The 22,863-nt window shown below is 36.4% G+C and overlaps 1 protein-coding gene across 6 annotated transcripts in view; it reads left to right on the top strand.

The window, feature by feature from the left end:
- Positions 1–2,916: 2,916 nt before the first annotated feature.
- cep162 (centrosomal protein 162) overlaps positions 2,917–22,863 on the top strand; it is a 63,185-nt gene continuing 43,238 nt past the window's right edge. For 5 of the 6 annotated variants that reach the window (XM_041253306.1, XM_041253308.1, XM_041253307.1 and 2 more), the window contains exons 1-3: positions 2,921–3,154; positions 4,337–4,443; positions 5,002–5,155. In XM_041253306.1, the coding sequence (XP_041109240.1) occupies positions 4,384–4,443; positions 5,002–5,155 (214 nt within the window). In that variant the 5' untranslated portion in view covers positions 2,921–3,154; positions 4,337–4,383. Of the gene's footprint in view, positions 3,155–4,336; positions 4,444–5,001; positions 5,156–22,863 lie in introns of all 6 variants that reach the window. The other variant, XM_041253303.1, reaches the window with a different exon arrangement.

Here is a 22,863-nt window from a genome sequence, read left to right as displayed (position 1 = left end):
CATAGAAAGATACTTCAGCTCTATGGAATGTATGGGGCCTTAGTGAGAGCCTCCACTACCATGTCTAGACTCCATTCGGGGAGGACGTTCTTTCTAGGAGGATTTAACCACCAAGCACCCTTTAGGAAACGGGTCACCAGTATATGAGGGGCCCAGGACGCTGAGTCAGTGGGGACATGGCAAGCAGATATGGCTGCTAAGTACACTTTCAAAGTAGAGGGGGATTTACCCGCTTCTAGCAGATCTTGCAGAAACGGTAAAATAATTGTTATAGGGCAATAAATGGAATCATGGCCTCTGGCCATGCACCAATTTTGAAAATGTACAGTGCCCACTCCAGTCAATCCTGAGCTAGATACCTCAGCTGGCTGGAAAGTCCCAGGCTGGAAAGTCCCAGGCTGGAAAGTCCCAGGCTGGAAGGTCAGGCTGGCAGCTATGGGGAAATTCCCCATCCCAGGGATCCATAGAACCATCTAAAAGGTTCACTTCGGCGCACTTGCCCTGCCCCTCTCTCCAGCTTGTTTGATAAGCTGGATTACAGCTAATACTGAGAAAGGGAAAAAAAAGGATGGTACTGTAACAGAAAACAAGAAAGTCAAGAAATGTAAATTAATAAGAATAGGTAACATGTACTCATATTTGTGTGACACCTGTCAAAATTATGGAGGCAGATGTAGAGAAATCATAAACTCACTTCCCAGCAAACAGCACAGCATAGATATATCTGTTTGAATTCCGTGGAAGCCGTGATGCCCCTTTAAATATTTAGCTTATTAGCCAGTGATAATGATAAACAATAGATTCAAATGTCTGCATGTGCGGAAATTTCATATGCTTTATTCACAAAAATATATTGAATTTCTCCGAAGGCCAAATTTGAATGACGATTGAATGAGAAGTGTGATAGGTTTGCAATGCACAGAATGTTTCCATTCCATTACATTGTCGTGTACTATTCCAATTCTGCGCATTCACATGTAGCTCTTGTGCATTTCTGCTATATTGGTATTGAATGTGCAGGTGGTTTTGCGAGGCACAAACACATTTGTGAATTGAGCAAAAAAACTGCTAATTTCCAACTTCGCGCAACTGCTTTGTGCCGTGTTGGAAAATAAAAAAAAATGCTGTGCAAAACCACTGTTTTTTGCGAGGCACACACTTTGTGAAGGGATTGCACATTGCTTCGAATATCTGGGCCCTGTTGTTCCAGACCAGAGGCATGCCATATTGAAAAGTTTACATTATTTAGGGTTTCTTATGGTTATTGCATCCTTTGCTTATTTGTATGGGTTATACACATGTATATCTATCTCCATATATTAATAGGAGCAAAACAGTTAAATGTTGTGTATGTGAAGTACAGAAGAGGTGCTGTCCCTGCCCAAGAAGTGAGGGGTCGGCGCTGAGTCCCTGTTGACCCTGCAGCACTACACTGCTAGCCAACCAAAAGCGCAGATCTTAACAAATGTTCAGCTGTAGCTGTAGAGAATGAACCCTGTGGCAGTAAACGGAACTGTACTTACTGAATGTGTGGCTTTATCTGCAATTTAGTTTAAACTCAAAAGTGAATGAAGCAATATGGAAGATGAGTGATAGAGATGCCAAGGGTTGGCTTTCCTTAAGAGTGAGATTTACAGCCCCAAAGAGTGAGATTCAAGGTCAGAGAGTGAGACTTTCCAGGTGTGGTGTTGCTCATTGCTTAAGACAGGGACTCTCATCTTTGGTCCTTGGCGACTTCCAGTAGTTCAGGTTTTTAATCCAACGAGCACTTAATAGTTTGTTTTAAAATGTACACTGCTTAATATTGCATAATATTGGAAGAGGTTCACACACCCCAGTACCGTAGCTTGTAAAGCTATTTTTGATGGTGGTCCACTATGAAAGGAGCTATATAAAAATAAAAAATATTATTATTATTATTATTATTATTATTATTATTATTATTATTATTATTATTATTATTATTATTTCATGAAACACTTAAATGTTCTAATTCATACGTCTAGGGCATGTGAGAATTCTGCAATACAAACCAGTGGATATTAATGAAAACAATTATTATAACAAAAAACTGAATGACTGGAGATCCCTGAGGACCAGAGTTAATAACCTATATAAACCTAACAAAAAAGAAAACAGTTTTATCAAGATAACAATATGTTTATTTTGCATATCACCTTGTCATAGTGATCATCGTTTTAAAAAAACAAAAACAAAATAAAAACACTTTACAGTACAAACTCATACTTTTTTTGACAGTCAAGTGTTCACAAAAAAAATAAAAAAACAAAAACAAATACAGATACGTAGCCTCCTCTCTTCTCTTATGGGCGTATAGAACAACTGTACGGTCTCCATGGTTACCACAGTACACAAGCTTTGAAAGCGGGTCGGCTTTCCATGCTAGTCCCGTGCCTGAGGTCCATGATGTGCTGTTGTCTCTTGCAGCCCCTTAGAGAAAATATTTTAAATCTTTATATATTTACTCAAAATTGGCTACGGTTACCATAGACAGGCAAATCAGATATGACATAGACCCGTGTTACAAACATTAACGTGTTATTCAGCGTTTTTGTTAATCGCGGGTTTAACTGCAATTAATTGACACACTAAGATTTACTCAAAAAATGCGTGAGATAATCTTAGGAATGCATGTGAGCGTGAGATAGCATGTTAATGTATGAGTCTCACGCACAATGCCTAAGACTTGACATATCTGGAATGAAACTATAAAATGCTTATTCAGATTTAAAAAGTTTTATCGTTGTATGGTACCATCATGTAAAATCTCGCGATACTTGCGGAATACTGTTGTTTATGATGTTCTGCCCATGTGTGGACCTGATAGGCCAAGAATAGTTTTTCTGTTGGCTGACTAGAACCGTGGTTGGTTGTTTTGTCTTTCTATCAATTCGTTATTTTTGTATGTAGAGACAGTGGGCTGTTTGGCCTATATCAAATTGCCGGTTTACACCGCGGGAAGGAAATATGTTTACAGAGGTAGAACTGCCTGTAGTCTTAGTACTGTATTTACAAGTGTGTGTTTTGTTTTTTTAGTCGTCGGTTAACAATGGATTTATTTTAGGTGATAATAATATTAACTAACACAACAGGAACGGAAGACTGGGCGAGAACTGCATTGGCAGCTTCATTAGTGAGTGAGACTAGGGAGTGATTTTTTTAAACTCTTGTGTTAAGCTTTTTTTTTGTTGTTGTTGTTTTGTTTATGTTTTTAGGGATTTGGATACGATTCTGGGTTAATCGGGGATGTAACTAAAGTTGCCCTTCTCATAAAGTCAAAGTTTGTATACGTCTTTGGGAGGGGGAGAGATATTACAGACCGGTAGGCTAAGGCAGTTAGGATGTTACGGTTTGTTAAAGTGGAATCTTGCGCATCCAACAAACGGCCAGAAAGTGTCGTGTAAATAAAAAGTACAGTGCAAATCCAAAGTACTACTGTACTGTCTTGAGTACCGCAAAATGTGTACTGTTTTCATTTTACAAACTCATTCACACCGCAGACAGGTACAGTGAGTACAGGGGTCCACTACATACAGAGCATTTTAAAAAAAAGTCATAATTATCAAGATATTAGCATTGCACGTTAAAGTTTACTTATAATAGTAGTGGTCAACAAACTAACGGCAATTTAACATTATGATGTACTGTGCTAGTCATTGTCAATTTGGGTGCTAAGGGGAATCACCGATCATGATTGCAATTAATACTTTTATCAAGGTCTTTACAAAAAAAAAAAAAAAAAAAAAAAAATTCAGCACTAAGTAAAAGGAAAATAAAGCACACGACCAGCCATTCAAGTATTTAGGCTTACAACACACCAGTGAAGCCTTTTACACATTTTGTAACATCAACTTGTACAGGTGCACATTGTGATTTTAAATTCTTCCTATGGTTCATAAGTCCCAAGCTTTAAATACACATTTTATTTTAAGTTATATACCTTGTGCACTGTTGAATGATCCTTTCAATAAATGCACACACAGAAGTATTCTCAATTGAGGCTGTCTGTCAGGCTAGTAGTATGTATAGATGTTTATGGCAGTCTATTTAAATCACTTTTAGGTGCATATTTTGTTGGACTGTTAAACCTATATATATAAGATAAAGTGTTGTGTAATAAATTACATTTAGTTTTGATGCAAAATAATAGGTATACATTGGTAAGCTTTTATAAAGACGTGGTAGTTATACAGTATAATATACTGTATAATGACATGGCAAGTTTACTTCACAGTAGATGACCCTTTTTTTTTTTTTTTTTTTTAATGTTCCAAAAATTTGTAATTCAACTTTTTTCCTTCCCATGTGATTTAAGACTTTTTGCGCAAGAAAGATTCTTAAGGCTGTAACCGTCCTGGAAATATGTCTCGTCGGCTCACAAGAGAAGAGTTAGATGAACAATTTGAGCAATTCCTAAAGGAGGTAAACTGTAATGTTTGGTTGGAGCTCCTGCTTTAGGGCATCATTATGCAGCTGTTTGTACTAGTAACTGAATATTTAATTACAATAAATATTGAATAAAAAATAATAATTGAGTAAAAAAGTCATAGTTGACTTAAGAAACGTTCAAGCTAATAGGAGTACGTTGTAGGACACAACTTTAACGAATGTGGCAGTTTCCAACCTTTTTCCAATGTATAAATATATTGTACAAACATATATATATATATATATACATATATATATATATATGTGTGGAAATACTGTAAGACTCCCATTGCATAGCAGTTTGATCCATTTGTATGTTTTACTAACGAGTGTAACAAAGGAACACACCTGATACTGTTACTATGACACTGTGATTAAATCGAACAATCGTATATGTAAAACTGGTAATTAGTTCGAGCATCATTTTACTCCATGAAGTAATGGCGCCATAATTCAGTTGATTTTAATCACATAAATTCAGTTGATTTAATCACATCATTTGTTGGTTTACGTTTAAAAACAGCAACAACAACTTTTTTTTTAATGTTTCAGTCTGTCTCTGATGATTCCATCGACTTTGGAAATGCAGCAAGGTCCAGCGTCTTGGATACATTGGGAGATGCCGAAAAGAAACAAATCAAGAAGAAAGACTCCAAACCATGGTGGAACAGTGATGATCATGACGATGGTGATTCCTCTGTAAAAGGTAAGTTAATGCCAATTGAGGGCCGAGTCACCATGAAAACAGTGGAAGTGCAGCTGGTGCAGAATCAGAATCGATGTTAAATGCCAAACTCCCTTAATGCAGGGCTTCCCAATCCTGGACCTGGGGACCGCACATGTCTTCTGATTTTCATTCCAACTGAGCTCTCAGTTAATTAACTGAGCTCTTAGTTGAACTACTAATTTGCTTAATTAGACATTTTAATTGTTCTCAGCTCCTAAAAAAGTTCAAGTTACACATAAAATGTTATAGCTAACTTGAAATCTGCAACGGATGAGATGTTAAACCGAGTTCCTATTGTAAGTGACTGTGCAGCAGTTGTTGATGCATAGTTCACCCCCTAGTCTGTAAATTGCTTTGGATAAAAGCGTCTGCTAAAAATGACTAATTAATATTAATAATAATGCTGCATATGCTGTGCATGAGGTGACACTTGTACACAGAATAATACGTACTTGAATTTTGACAAATCTGTGCTTGTGCTTTTGATTTTAAAACTGGTTCATGCTGTTTCACAAAATATATAATATGAGCATAGGAATATATAACCTAAATCTAACACATTTTCTGTGATGATCAGTGTTGACTAATACTTCATTATTGTTATTTCAGACAACACTCACATGGTAAATAAGTTCTAAAGTGCTGAATATTTATTGTGGACTACTAAATTGTCTTCAGAAAAGATGCTAGGGGTTAACAAACCCCACTTGTGTTATCCCTCAAGGTATCAGAATGGAAAACTGTAGCAACAGAGTAATTGCACAAATGTAACCCAGTTGGCTGGCACTGGCATGCTGTGAATCACTTAATTTGGATTAGAATTGGTACTATGCAGTCGGATTACAATTGTAAATTCTGCAATAGAGGCAGTGGGGGACCAGTTTGTGTGGTACATTTTGTTAAACATGCATACAGAAGTATTGGCTTAAGATGAAGAAAGATTTTTCACGAATATCAGTTTTTAGGTGCCCAGTTTGTAGTTGTACCTTTTGACCACAGGGGGTCACACAAGATCCAAGAACAACAATTGTGCATCAAGGCTGTGGAATATATTCCTACAAGTTGCATGTGTTAACAGTGAAGCTGACTGTAATTATTAAACTGAAAATAATTTGTTATAATAGCTGTCATTCCACATTTATGAAAGTTTGAGTAGCTACATTTCAAATATTTTAGGACATAACAATAAGATTAAAGAGGTAGAATTGTTTTTACAATCATACTGTACTAAAATCATGCATCTATAGTTATTGTAATAATGTCACCGCTGCTATGTTTCCACATAGGTCTTTATATAGTGCCTCTTGTACAATCTGTGCATCTGTTTTTAAGCGCAACTTACAGTGGGATCCACAGTGATTCAGAATCCTCCGGCAGAATTGGCAGCACAATTGAAGTTGGTGTGACATGCCATTTGTTAACCAGCCATTATGTGTTTTGCACGGGAGAGGGTGCTATAAACTGAAATGTCAAGATTTATAACGACTGTGAATGTCTGTTCACAGTCGGCGCCACTTTAGCAAGGAAAAGGAAAAATATGCCAAATAAGCGGCTTTCTGAATTAAACGAGGCAGTTTTTTATTCTTAATGAAAAGAATGAAATCACATCACATTATGACTAAATGTTAAATGCATAATTTAAAATACGAGTCAGTGTTCTTTTTTATTCCTAAACAAAATGTATCGCATCGGCGATGTTGACAGGCAAAGTTTCTTTGCAACACCAACAGCAGCCTGAGAAACCACAGGAGACTCCTTCTTCAAGAGTTCAACGCGGTTTAAGGAATTTACACAAGTCATAGTGTAATCATGTACTCACTGCACTGTGCTACACAACCTGTCTTGCTCTGAAACGCTATCTCTGTTCATCATTTGAAAATACTGTATCCCAATTAAATGAAGTGATGTCCCAATTAAACAACATAAATAGCATTGGAAAGTAACACCTCCCAGAGTTGTATCCCATTTAAGCAGCAATCCTATCAGTATCCCAATTAGGCGACGCTGACAGTACATGCCAGAGCAGGCTACAGTGATTTTGGACAGTTCTGTAATATTTTCTTGTATGGTGTAGTATTAATATTAAAATGAAAAAAAAAAGTCATTATGGTGGATCTTAATAATCTTTCATGTAATGTATTTCTGTCAAAGCATTTTCATATTTTATTTTTTTTTTTTACATTTTGGTTCAGTTTTGATACCTCTTTAAGACTAATAAGCCTTCCCTTGTAATATTTAAATCCAAAATGCAAAAAAACCCCAAACAAACAAAAAAAAACCCAGTATTTTTATAAGGTCTGTAAATGTATAGGTTTTGGGTATGGGATAAACAACAATAAGGGTTGAATCAGTAGAAGTAAATCACTGTTTCTATGACATTAGGCACAAGAAACTGGATTATTTTCTTACAGATTCAACAGTTATTGTTGTTTATGCCACTTAAAATATTTCTTCCTAACTAATACTTGTTTGATAACAAGATTCAAATGGTTGTTAATTGGATTTGGATTTCACTCCTTTGTTATGCTAGTTCAAACAGTTAAAATGTTTGTCTCAGATTGTGGGAATGTTGTCATGAGTGCCTCTGAGTATGAAAGATAGTATTGATAGAAAGACTACGTTTTAGATGTAGAACATGAAAGAGGCATTACAAAAATATAAATACAAAAAACAAAGGCATGTGAACACGGAACATAGAGTGAAGTTATGGATAGTAGGGGTGGGCAATAGACCTAAAAAAACATATATCATGCTATTTTAGATGTTCAAGACGATTTATATATATATATATATATATATATATATATATATATATATATATATATATATATATATATATATAGTACCAGTCAAAAGTTTGAGTACACCTGCTTGAAACCAGGTTTTTCATGATTACACCGTGTAACAAATTTTTATTTTTTTTTGTTCCTGGGTAGTAAGTGTTATTTCCTAATTGCTTATGCCTCAAAAGTGTAGAAAATGGCTATTATTCCTCACAAACTTTGCTTTTGTGACCAGGACAGTGATATTTCAAAATATCACTATTTCCAGTGGGAAAACGGGCAAATGTGTGTCTTTTCGTTCACATAGTCAGAAAAAAACAACATATGAATCCAAATTAACATGTATTTATACTAAAGTAATACAAAAATGACTACAAAAGATTTAGAAGTGAGTAGTTTTTCGAGATTTACGATTATACTGTAAATACTAGTATAGTAATAGTATAATTACTTTAAGAAATGAGGGTCAATCTTTAAGACAAATCACAAGAACTTTGCAAGTGTCTGTAACTGCTGTGACCAAGACCATCAAACGATTTGAAGAAACTGGCACTCATGAGGACCGAACAAGGTCAGGCAGACCAAGTGTGACCTCAGAATCAGAGAACAAGTTCATTCGAGTCACAAGTCTGCGAAACCGGCGATTAACTGCCCCTGAAATACAAGCTCAGCTAAATGCTACTAGAAGTACAGATGTTTCAACATAAACTGTTCAGAGGAGATTTGGTGAAGCTGGCCTAACTGGAAGAATTGCTGCAAAGAAACCATTGTTAAGAGTGCAGAATAAGAGGAAGAGACTTGCCTGGGCCAAAAAACACAGATACTGGACGTTTGAGGAGTGGAAGTCGGTCTTATGGACCGATGAGTCAAAATTTGAAATACTTGGATCCAACCGCCGAGTATTTGTAAAACGCAGAGAGGGTGAGCGCATGAGTTCTGCATGTGTGGTTCCCACTGTCAAGCATGGAGGAGGCAGTGTCATGGTCTGGGGTTGCTTTGCTGGTGACAGAGTTGGTGATCTTTACCAAGTCCATGGCAAGCTCAAACAGTATGGCTATCAAAGCATACTTCAGAGGCATGTCATTCTATCAGGATTATGGCTAATTGGGCAGTCCGTCATTCTTCAGCAAGATAATGACCTGAAACACACCTCAAAGTTGTGTAAGAACTATCTGGCGAAGAAGGAAAGTGAAGGACAACTCAATCTAATGACCTGGCCTGCCCAGTCTCCAGACCTCAATCCCATAGAACTTGTATGGGACGAACTGGACAGAAGAGTCAAAGCAAAGCTACCCACAAGTGCCCTACATCTCTGGGAATTGCTGCAGAAGAGCTGGGAAGACATGTCGGGTGATTTCCTGCTGAAACTTGTTAACCGAATGCCTCGTGTTTGTGAGGCTGTTATTAAGGCAAAGGGTGGCTATTTTGAGGAATCCAAGATTTAGAGACAATTTTCAATTTTCTTGAACATTGCTTTGATACTCCTTATGTTTTGTTTTGTATATTGTAACATGTGTTTTCATTTTCAAGTATTTACAGAAACGTATACGACGTAAAACATTGTCAATTATGAAAAAAACCTAGTTTCCAGCAAGTGTACTCAAACTTTTGACTGGTACTGTGTGTGTGTGTGTGTCTATATATATATATATATATATATATATATATATATATATATATATATATATATATATATATATATATATATATATATATTGCCTGTGGAAGGGTGGTGGGTAATTCACTGACACGGAAGACAGAACAGGTGTACTTGGAACACCACACAGGTGCCCAGTTTTATTTTCAGGACTTTTCACTTTTCACCCGCAGAGGGCACTGTTGTCCATGGGCTGCCTATCAACGATGATAGACAGCACCACGGAAATACCAAAGCTGGTAAGAGAATTAACTGCGCGCGTACTCGCAGGTGCTCATAAAATTATAATGAAAACAGAACGCGAAAAGAACAAGGAAAAATAAAACAGTATTAAAACTACAAATAAAAGGTGCTGCACTCGGCAGCGTTATCCCCATAGCCACAACCCGCACGACCCGGATCACCGACCTACTGTGGCGGCTCCCTGCCTGCTCTAAACAATACTTCGGGGGTCTGCCGAAGGGTTCCCCGCTGTCACTCTCTGGCTTGTTAGTTGCTGTCTTTCTCCCAGCTGGTTTCTCGGTCCTTGACCAGCGCTTCCGCACACACAGCGCGTCTAAAAGGGCAGACCTGAGGAGACAGTAGAGCATTGTCTTACAGGGCTAACAATCTCCCCAAGACCCGCCTCCCAGCCATTCAGAGAGAGGGAAAGTCCACACACCCACTTTCCCACCTCCCCGTGTCACTGCCATGACTCTCAGGCGGTTGTTGGACGACCGCTGCCCTCCTCCTGCAGCACTGTAAATACGCCAGCAGAGTCAGCACAGATCTCCCCCTGCTATAGTTGCAATTGTACGTTAAAATATAAAACCAGAAGTACTTTTAAAACCTGATTTTATGTAATACTACAGGCCCAAAATGCTCCTAATACTGTATATTTAAATTATTTATATAACATGCTTTCCTTGCTTCATCACTGAGAGAAAAAATACATATATTTTATCATAGGAAGTTACATACTCTTTTGCCATGGATTGTATGTGTAGATACAAAGTACATTTGTTAACATAAAAGAACAGAAACGCTTGGCAAGTAAATATAGTTTAATTTTTAATATTAAAAGTAAATAATTTTAATATAGCTAGTGTAATGCGGTGCTCCCTAGGGCAAGTGACAAAAAAACAACACAAGGCACTTGGTCTGTAGACTGCTTTGCTACAACGAGATAGCAACACTAGATAAACAACGCAAATAAGGCAAAGATGGGTACATTCACTTTGTTACGAAAATAAGGTAAATGTCTACTGATAGCAAGGTTAAGCCTGTGTCCAAAACACTGGAGTAAATCGAAAATAATTAAAATTTAGCCTTTTTAAAAGTTTAACATAATGCCTGATTGATTAAATGGGTGACATTCAGTAAAATAATGAGTTCTGGAATTAAACATTGAAATCATATACTTTTGTACAAATATTAGTTTGTACTACCAATTGACCTTTCTGTCGCTTAAGCGTATCCGTCCAAAACTTAATACTTTCCGTTTGCATCATGCACAAGATGAAACAATGTCATTTATTTGCAACTGTATTTTTGTTGTCATTTAAAAATACTTGAATATTGCCCAACCCTAATTGGTAGTTTTGCCAAAACTAAAACAGAGGAAGATCTAAATAACATTGCCAGCGATCAGTTTTTGAGAGGTAAGTAAGTGGGCTTTAAGTTTGTTTGAACAGTGTTTAAATGCAAAAGCTGAGTTTAAATCTACTGTCCGTATAATTGATGGAGATTTACAAAGTGATGATGAAATTGCTGTTGTTCTTGAACCTGTCCAGAAGACATGTGAAATAAAAATCAGAAGGGGGTGATTACGTGGAATTTAATTATGTAGTAGAATATGGGGTAAAATTGTAGAAGGGAGATACATAGTACCCCGAATAGTACACAGTCTTTACCCTGGAATGTAAGGTAGGCATTAATAAATGTGGGTGGAAAAAAATAAATGTAGTTCTTGCTGTTTAAATGAGGAATGAACAGACCTGAATATGGTGTACGTTAAAACAAAGTATATTACTGATTTGTGAATAATATATTTAAGTCAGTGAACCAGATTAGCGGTCTGACTGAAAGTTAACGATCCTGCTAAGTTTAGTTAGCACTCCAAAGCAGGAGATTTTATTTCGGCTTAGTTTTGTATTGTTTGTTAAAAGAAGCCTTGTTTCCACTGGAAAAGGGGCCGCAGAAACAAATAAACAAAAAGATTCTTTGTTTCGATCCATCCTTTGTTGTCGAGAGTGCTTTTTCCACCAAAGACAGCATTAGGATCTTAGAACTGTGTTCAAAGTTATACTGTAAATAAAGAAACTTTGTCACAATTTGCAATTATGAAAACTTTTATTTTACATTAATGTATAATTGTATTACTTTTCTTTTAACAATATGAAATGCTAAACTGAAATGGCAAGTCCTTTATCTAAGTGTTACGTTTGAAATGTGTTATACTAATTATCTAATTTTTGAAATAATTCCTAATAAAATGGTATTCACTTTTTGTTGAATTGTTCTGACCTGTGGTTTAGTTGACAAATCAACAATTTTCTGTGGATTAGTTGATGAATCCACAGTTTTCTGTGGAGCCATAGCACAAACTGTGGATTTGGTAATCAACAATATACCTGTCCTGCACTCCCCTTAGCCACTTTTAGTTAGAAGATTCATATCAAAAGATCAAAGGGAAGTATATTTTATTCTCGGAATTCCCCATATTATTAATTGCAGTTTGGATGGAACTTTTTGCATATTGAAACATTTAGTTATTAAACAGACTACAGACTGTAATTATTTTAATATGTGTTGTTCTTGTGCACATACAGACAACAGTACTTTTAAACCTTTTTTTTTTTATTGTGGCCTTAGTCATTTTCTTGTTATCAGTTTGTGACTATTGTCCTCATGATTAGGCTGTACCTGTAGCATATATTAAATAAGTCTAGATCCTTCTGTTAGTGGTTCATTCTAATAGTATTCAAAGTCAATCAGTCATCATTTATTTATGTCACAGAATAGTATAACTTTATTATTTATGTATTCAGAGTCAGATACACTCACTAACAGAGTAATGGATACACTGCTTTGAGTATAATCTGACGGCAACCAAATCATACATTTCCATTTATACTGAAGTGGTTTTGTAGTTTGAGCTACACATTTTCATTTGATATAATCATATGGACCCCCACACACAACATTAATATAGGCTACATTTAAATAATACATGTTTTTGAATGCAAATAAAAACGGGAGCATGCATACAGTTGTATGCGAAAGTTTGGGCACTCGGTGACCTAAAATCACATTGGGAAAAATCACAACATTAGCATGTCATTTTATTTCGTTTTGAATGTTACATTTCATGTTATTTCGTATTTGCGAAAAACACGGAGCTCTAAAGATTAGCTTCCTAATCAGGTCAACATGTTCTTCAATCACCACAGAACCTGAATGTGTGGGTAGGGGAGAACCCTGCATGTGCTTTGTGTTGATCACCGGCTACACTGAAGCACATTCTTACAGAATGTGTGGCTCTGAGCTGGGGTCTCCGCATTTCGTGTCATGACCAGGTGCTGCGATGCTTGGCATTGGAAGAATGCCATAATTAGATCAACAGTTTGCAGCCAGTATCAGCGATAGCTGGCACCCAGAGAATGACCTTCCTCCATCCAGGAGAGCAACCAACAAGGAAGGTTATTAGATCTAAGATTTGCCTGGGACTATTGGAGGCTAGAGATTGGAGAATGCAAGTAGATGTTGGTCAGCACCTTATTTTCCCACCCGAGAGAGCTACATCTGTCCTTCATCATGTGGTCTGTCTCAGCATACTTTTAATCTGGGTAAGAGTGATCCAGATTTTATAATCCTATATTTTGTGATCGAAATTACTTGTAATCTGGATAAATGTAATCCAGCAGTGACATTTTCTTAACCTGATCAGAATGATCCAGATAAATGTAATCTTGATCACAAAATATAGGATTACAAAATTTGGATCGCTGTTATCCAGATTAAAAGTTTTGAAGAAACGGCCCCTAATGGAGCTACGGTGCCATGGGTGGATTCTGTGGATGAGGCATGCTATTGAGGCATGGAAACTTGTATTCTGTGTCATTGACAGTTTCCTTCAAAACCATTATCAAAATACAGTATTATCATTTCACAAAAAGATCTTCTTCAGACACTTTGCTAAGGCTGCAAGTATCATCATTTAGTTTAGAAGCATTTTTACAGTAGAAAAATGTTGATGTTTGCAGTAGAAAAATGCAAAGGCAAAATGGTAGCCATGATGGTAACTGACAGTAAGGTAGAAGTGAATGGAATGTTCAAGTGTTAGGTTAGGTGAGAACTCTGAGTAGGACTGAGAATTGTTTTGTACAAGACATGATGAAAAGGTGTTCATATGAAAATGGCCTTTTCTTTCACTTTGTTCATACAGTAGGAACACTAACGTAGCTTTAACTGTATACCATAATAACAACTCACCCCTATTGACAGCAGTCAAATGATACATTTTTATGCACAGCCTTGAGCATATAACCTATTTAGAACTGCACATTTTTGTTAGACATGTAATCATACGGATCAGACCCTCCCAATATTAACGAAGGCCACATTTAAATAATACCCCTTTGAATGCAAATAATACAGAATGAAAAAAAACAATAGCATTTATAAATATAATACAGTATATGAAAATAATTGCTTCCCATTCATTATTATTACATGGCCACGGACAACATAACAGTTTAATGTTATGTTGTGATGTGACCGGACAGAAGCCAAAAATAACTAATGTTCAGTTAAGCTTTGGTTGACTTCATGTCTAAGTTTTGTAGTTATACCCATGTTTAGTTTTTTTTTTTTTCTTTGACAGCATTCAATGGAAGTCCACAGAAGCCACTGCTGTTATTTTAATTTTTTTTTTTTTGTTTTTTTTTTTTTTTTTTACTTATGCCACTTGGTGTCAGGAAGACTGAAGTGCTGCTAATTCAAAGTTATTCAGTAAATTCAGAATTCCTGCCATGTGACAGTCATGACAGACTGCATGCTGTAATCTGTGGCACAGGGTTAAGATCCCACTGTATACAGTGCCTATAGAAAGTCTACACCTCCTTGAACTTTTTTCATATTTTGTGAAACTGAAAGATCCTAATTGGGTAAGTCTCCACCCCCTGAGTTAATACTTGGTGGAAGCACCTTTGGCAGCAATTACAGCTGTGAATCTGTTGGGATAGGTCACTACCAACTTTGCACACCTAGATTTGGCACTGTTTGACCATTCATCTTTACAAAACTCTTCAAGTTCTGTCAAATTCCGTGGGGAGCGTTGATGGACAGCAATCTTCAAGTCATGCCACAATTTTTCAATTGGATTTAGGTTGGGGCTCTGTCTGGGCCACTCAAGGACATTTACCTTTATGTTCCTTAGCCACTCCAGTGTAGCTTTGGCTGTGTGCTTTGGGTTGTTGTCCTGCTGAAAGGTGAACTTCTGTCCCAGTTTCAGCTTTCTTGCAGAGGGCAGCAGGTTTTCCTCAAGGACTTCTCTGTACTTTGCTCCATTAATTTTCCCTCTATCCTGACAAGTGCCCCAGTCCCTGCCGATGAGAAACATCCCCATAACATGATGCTGCCACCACCATGCTTCATAGTAGGGATGGTGTTCTTTGGGTGATGCGCTGTGTTGGGTTTGCAACAAACATAACGCTTTGCATTTTTAAGCCAAAAAGTTCCATTTTAGTTTTGTCAGATGACAAAACTTTTTGCCACGTGGCTACAGAATCACCTCAGTGTTTTTTTGCATACTTCAAATGGAATTAAAGGTGGGCTTTCTTGAGTAATGGCTTCCTTCTTGCCATCCTACCATACAGGCCACATTTGTGGAGTGCTTGGAGCACACAGCACTAGCACTGTTTTTAATTGAATTTATGGAAGATTGTGCAGTAAATCTGCTGTTTAATGTCTCTATTGCACTTGCATCGAGAGCCAGCACCATGGCTTTAGCGGCAGTGAATTCAAACACATGCAAGAGTCCTGTACGGATTAAAAACTGTGTTGAGAGCATTGTTCCTCAGTACTGTGATTGTTGCATATTGCATGTTTTATAAACAGGTGGCTACAGTACAGTTTACTCTTGTAATTAAGATGTTTCTCTTATATGTAAGTATTTATTGTACAGCAAAATAAAAATAAAAAATTTAAAACTTTTCGAAAATAGAATTTATTTTTTCAACAGTTATTCAACCCAGTAACATTTTTATAAGCAAATATAAATAAAAACTTTCCAAATAAATTATTTCTTCAACAATTCTTGGAATACATCTGTGAATGACTTTAGCGGTTAGTTTCTTTGTTTTGCAATCTTCTGCGTTTCCATGAGCTCCTGCATCTGCCCTTTCTGTTCCTTTGCAAAGTCATACAATTGAAGTACTACTGTTTGATTATTATTTTTCTCTCCAATATGCTTTGTAAGTCTTATAGTACATATATAGTTTTGTTTATTATGTCCTGTAGGCTAGATAGAAATGTAACATTGCAAAAGTACCCAATTTTCGTAAAGTTCTCTTATTCTAACATCCCCTTTCTGCTATAAAAAAAAGGGTTTAAAGTTTTCAGTGTAGCCTATACTGCTGTGCTTTCTCAGCCGAGTTACACTGTGAATCCTAATCTCGGAGAAACAGCAAAACTATATATATAAAAAAGAAAAAAGTTACATATAGTTCACATTTAACACTTTGCTATTCGTCCGTCATTTTTCTTTTTAAATGAAGTTAAGAAAATATTCTTTAATGTAAGGCTGACCGAACAAACAGTAACAAGCTGAGCATTTTGAATGTTGCATGTGATGCTGCAGATTCACTTTGTTTAAAAGGAAAAATAGTCAGGTAATGATGTTATTAATTTTAAATCATATTTTGTTCACGAAAAAGAATACATACAGATATGTTGGTCAAAAAGTCCAATATGTGGGGAAATTACATTACAGTCACTGCATTGGTATTGTACCTCTGCCATTTTGAAACGCCCACCGAATAAGCTCCTCAGAATGTTAGCTAACTTTACAAAGCTCTCTCTGTGTGCAGGTTGTTCAATAGGAAGCGGCACATAACGCTCTGGTACTGTCTTATTTTATAGGCCTTTACAGGGAATGTGGCTGCACAGTGATTTGTAACTTAATGTAATCTCACGTTTTCAAAGTATGTTTTAAATGGATTGTAGTTTTCTTTTATAAATAAAAACAAAACAAAACAACTCAAGAACTATACTATGTAAACTATGTAAAACCAAATTCTTAGTTGATGTCCATACAGTTAATGCCACTACACTATTACAGCCCACTAAGCACAGTGTTAAGTGTTATATTGCATGCTGAGCTAGCGCAGTCATCTGAAAAAGCTTTGGTGATTAATTCATGGTTTTTGTCAGCAGCATCCTTCTTATTGACATTCATTTTTTCATAACTCTTGCAATTGTTATTATTCCATCCACTTTTGTTCACTGTGCTTTCTGAGTGCACTTGGTCTAAGTGCATATACCTTCCGAAAATAGGCATTTTAGATACTGGTGATGCAATTGGTAGGGAGGCACGCTTTGTAAATTTAATGAGTCGCATGTCTCAAGAGCAGTTACTTAAGGTAAATATATTAAATCCCACATTGACCAATAATGAAAAAAACAGAACATAGTTACAGCTGTATTGTGATGAAAAAATATTTGCTTGCGTAAAGGCGGTTACATGGTAGGATCTTCCATGTAGAAAATATCAGCTCTGATTTTGCTTCCCTGATATACAGCAGATCTTGCAGATGAATAACTGCTGCAACCTCCATGACTGTTTAAAATACAGAATGACAAATGACAAAAAGGCCTCAGAAAAAGGAAACTTGCTTATCTGATGCTGAAACTACCATGATGCAAACTGAAAGGGATGTCCAGCAATTTGATTAATGACAGACATTCATATGGAATGAACAAGGGTGTCAGGCTGTTGGAAAAAGGGAATAGGTGATGTATACAGATATACTTTTCAGGTGGTTGAAAGTATAACCCATGCCCTCTAGTGTGTTATTGTTTTCTTGGTGAATATGCATCTATTCAGTAACCCAACCTTGACTACAAAGACTATGCAGCCTTTTGGAATGAAATATTATCCATCAGAAAAAAAACATGTAGCAATAGGTAAAACTGTATATTTTATTTTAAATTGTTTTTGGAATCTGGCATGTGATTTGTCATACCAAGTCAGGGCTTGAATTTCAGCGTGGGATTGCGTGAATCACGCATTTTCCAAGTTGCTCCCGCATACCTGCAACTTTCACTACGGGAAAATCCTGCACAGATATTTTAAGACACCAAGATACTGTATTTTTCTCCCAGTTTTGAATGCTTGAAACACTTAAACTATCTATAAGGAAGTGGGTGTCAGTTACATAAGCACTATGAACCGCATTATTTCTGTGTATTTCTGGTTAAAATAAATAAGTAAAAGTAGTGCTGCATATTTGAAGTGCCTCGAGACTTTATTATCTCGTAAGTGATTGTCGGCCGCTGTCTTTAAGGATTATAGAAACTCTGTACACTGCAGTAAGTAAACAGTATGGAAAAAAAAGATGATATTAAGTCTATCTAGTTATTATTTTGCAAGCGGTGACTTTCGCTTTAACATCCATTTTGGGGCGCCAGCGCACCAAAGGTTATGCACATATTACTCAGGCACCATAAAAGCCACCAATATCATGGCTTGTTTAAAGGTACAGACTCGGGGCTTTCTAAAGACATGCTCAGTGTGTGTATGTGCTACGCCTAACCAAAACTACGATCACCTGAAGTTAAGCCTCTCGTCTTGTGACAGAGTTCATAGTTTAGGTTTCATTTTGAGTCTGTTTCTCGGTCATTGTAGGATTAGACTGAAAGGGGCGGTTTTGTTGGGAAGCTTAGAAGCTCAGTTTTACCAGCTATATATATAAATATAAAACATTGACCAAACATGATTTTTGGAAAAAGTTTTTTTTTTTTTTTATAAACATATATCTCTACGACATGTAGTACGCGTGATATAATATGAAAGGAAATTTTGTGGCCTTTCATTTGATATGTTACCTGCAGTACAAACTATCCAATACTTAAACATACATAAATGAAAACAGTGAAAAACAGGCGGAAATAGGGCTGAGTGTAAAGAGTTAAAAAAAATGAATGGAGCGCTGGTTTAAAAGAAAAGCACCTTTTTCAAAAACTTCATCAGGCAATCGCAAGAGCAATGGAAAGTGCTCTGTCTCACAGTGATGAACAGCTATTAGGTCTCCTGAAAGCAGCTTATTTTAAAGCAACATCAGTGAATGATGATGCAGTAAGATATATATCATTGGCTGCAGCATAGGGGGGAAATCTTCCAAGCACACAGAAATGAAATTCAGACCCTGCCAAGTGATTTAAAATGGCCAGCGCTACACTGTCTACTTTAATCTACATGTAACTATTTGATAAATCACATGCTTTCTCGCTTCTTTTTGGTTAATCCTAGTATGTGCTGTGTTTGGCAATGATTTCATCTTGTCCTTCTTGGCTATAATGTTGGTGTTTTATGCTTTCTTTTTCTCTTTCTCTGTTTCTCTGTTTGTCTTCTTTTTTGTGGTTCTTATATATATATATATATATATATATATATATATATATATATATATATATATATATATATATATATACAAAGAAAAAAAAGAAGATTTACAAAACTGAAAAAAGGGCGTGATGTTCCTCAAATTGAAGCTGTTACCTCGGCTGGAGATCACGAGGAGAACAAATGTTCTGAGCACTCGCCTTGCGGTATTTGATATTTTGCTGTACATCAGTAGATTGTAGAGGCTTCAAGTTTACTCATCCTTCTATCTTGGAGAGAGTTCTTGAAGAGAAAACTGGGTTAACTGATTTGATGTGCTCTGGGGGGTGGTAAACGGACGATAATGGTTAGGGGTCTACCTAAATCACGATTTTGCGGAAGTCGTGAAATTGAGGGTTCACTGCGAAATTCACATCTTTTAGGGGCCAATGCATATGGACAAGTACGGAGAGAAACCTTGTTTAAATGAACGACTACACAATGCAAGAGACGCCATCTACGTATCTTCCTTCTGTAGATAGCCCTTTTTTATTTCTTCGCCCCTCCCTGTGTATATTGCACTTAAGCAAAAAAAGAAACAAAACATATCCACAAATAACATTTACAACAAGCGGTTAACGGTGTTGTTTACTATTGAGAACGAAGTTTTAATCGGCCTATCAGTGCAGTAGGGGGTGGGACAAAAGTTGGTGCTTAATAGTTTTCATTTAGGATGCTAAAATCTAGTTTTCAGCATTGGGGGTAAAACAGTAGAAATGGACGACAGAAAAAGCAAAGTATATTTCGGCTAATGATCGTTTCAAGATATTTCCCAAAGACACTGTACATGCAGATTGAGGTAATTGTTTTGCATATCTTAATGTGTCAGGAGAAAATATGATCGATCACTATTTAGCTTCAGAATCACAACAAAAGGCTACTAGAGGCTGCTGAACAGAATGTAAAATAAACACTTTTCAGAAACCAAACTGGAAAGTAAGCCCAGACAAAAAGTATCCCTGTCTGCAAGTTAAATCAGTACTAAAACGATCTATCACAGCCACCTCGCTTCAATCTGCTGCTTGCTTTTTCCCGCAGTTGGAATTTTAGACCCGAATAGCCGCGTTTTCTTTGTTTTGACTCGGTACTAATAAAATAAATTATTGGATGGGACAAGTAACACGACAAATAAGGTGCTGCATACATTGCCTTTATTAAAGTATGCCAGATGCCCTTCTCAGTGGAAGGCTGTTTCTAATAGAGTTCCACATCTGTATAACTTGGCAAAGCTTTGCTTTACACTTCCAAATTCAGTGGATGCAGACATGCAGTCTCAATGTATGGGTAAGTCAACTGCAGGGGGATGCTGCATGCTTGCCTTTAACAAATGACAGCACTCTGTTTTTGTAAGGAAGCAAGTAACACTATTTTTAGGCTTTATAGCGTTTTGAAATACTGTCTATTTAGGTTTGTTTAATGTTTAAACAGGTTCGCGAAATCCTAATTTTATTCCGCAACCTACCCGTGAAAAATACATAAATTTATCGCGATTTAAGTAGACCCCTAATAATGGTGTTAGAGTTTGTTTATATTTTATTTTAGTAAACTGTATTATTAATCATTAATACTTCCAAAAATCATTTCTATGAGTTTGGTATTCAGTGTCAGCAACTGTACAAATAGTTTACCATACAAAATAAAAAAGCACATAGTTTTACAAGGTTTAAATTTGATATTTATAAAATGGCTTGGATAAATTAAGTGCTGTGATTGGCTGAACAAGATCACATGACCGTGCGGTAATAATTGTCTTGCCGCACAGCAATGACATCATAGACCAACTTACTTACCTGCTCTATTAATATTACTACACCTTAATAGTAAGTTATCTAAACAGTGTTTCTGTACGTAAAAATGTGAACATACAACTGCAACACCATTTAAATCACTCAACAATCTGTTTTTCATCTCTGTCACTAAGAGTTACAGAATAATTGGCACGTATACTGTGCTATGTATTTAGTCAGAACAGAACAAAGACAACTCTGAGGCAACCAGTAGCAGTAACACTAATCAAAAGCCATCTGAGAAATGACCATGCAAGTCTCATGCAACATGTAATATACTGTATATGCAGCAGCGGCATCTACTTATTAAAATAAATAGCACCTTATGAAACTGACTAATGAGTATGCAATATTTAAACTCGACACAACAGATACATCTCACCACTACCGTCCTATTTCAGAAACATATTTAAAACAACATTGAAATCTCTCCTGCTCTCTGCTGACACAACCATTGGGCTTTTAAACAAGGTCGGGTTCGGAATGAATTCTGTCGTGCTCGCCACGGACGGGAAGGACTGCAGCACTGTACAAACTGACACGGAAGTCGTTTAGTCCACATATCATCTAATGCTGGTTTACAATCTAGTGAAAGCCTCAGAAATTATTGGTCAGCTTCTCTTGGAAGACTGCAAAGCCTGAATAGGATAATTTCTTACGAGTGCCAGTGCAGTGCAGTGCATTGTATGGCTGTTCCGTGAATCCTTCCTCAGATGTGGGAAATCAGTCTGCTTTCAGTTCACAAATGTCATTTAATCTCGAAAATTTTACTATAAACAGTAATGTTCAATGTTATGTTTATGGCAAATAAAAAAAAGTACAATATATGTTACAATCAAACAGTCTTCAGGGACTATTTTTTTTTTTTTTTATCAGTGGAAGAATATGATATATTTCTTATTTTTTTTCCTTAAAAAATAGTTTGTGTAATTATTAAAAAAAAAAAAAAGTGGCAATTCTATCATCGAAATAACCCACTCCAAGATGTGCAACAAGACAATTCTTACCGCACTTCCTGGGTGGTTGAATGCACCCAGGGCCTGAGCAGGCTAGGATTAGTTAAGCTTTCACTTGCATGACAGCTAAAGTAATGTATAGTAAATTGGAAAAATTTAGCATTGATACAAGTAATGTCTGTTCTAGAATTATATTCTCCATAAAATATTCTCTGTGTCTCATTAAAGCTTATCGTTTCTCCTGCAGCTCCCAAGTGCTTTTATGAGAAATTTCAGTAATTTAGCTAACAACCACTGTCCTCTATAAATACATGATCTGTTATTTCTGCTGTTTTCTTTCCTTCGTATTTTTAATTTTGCTTTTCTTATTCTCATCCACTGTACTGTTTCATTCCTAATGTGTGCTTTCCATGTAGTCCCTTTAAAACCTAACCCTAAACCTTGCAGCAGGGCACTGGATAAATTGAAGAAGCTGGAGCAGTTCCATCAGGCTAAGAAAGAAGTGCACTTGAATGCAGAAGGGGAAAGCAGTGACAGTGATTCCCAAGGCAGTGCTGATGGTAACATTCAATGGATCTAAACAGCAGCAGATCCTAAATACTGTCATAGTTTGGATCATTAAAATATGACCTATGACATTTTTACATAATATTTACAGACAGAATTTTATTGAAGTCAATCGAATGCACTATAAACCTTTTTATACAACGTTCCCTATTTTAATGCCATTTAGATCAGTAGAATAGACCCTAATCTTTTATGTGTCATCATTACTCCCTTAAGATTTTAACAAAATTTCCTAAACCCTTGCTGCAATGACCAAAAAAAACGTTTGGAATTTTTAGGTCTCATTTTGTTATT

This window comes from Polyodon spathula, chromosome 6, assembly GCF_017654505.1.
Source record: "Polyodon spathula isolate WHYD16114869_AA chromosome 6, ASM1765450v1, whole genome shotgun sequence".
NCBI classification, from domain to species: Eukaryota; Metazoa; Chordata; class Actinopteri; order Acipenseriformes; family Polyodontidae; genus Polyodon; species Polyodon spathula.
This window is presented reverse-complemented; position numbering and strand designations above follow the sequence as displayed.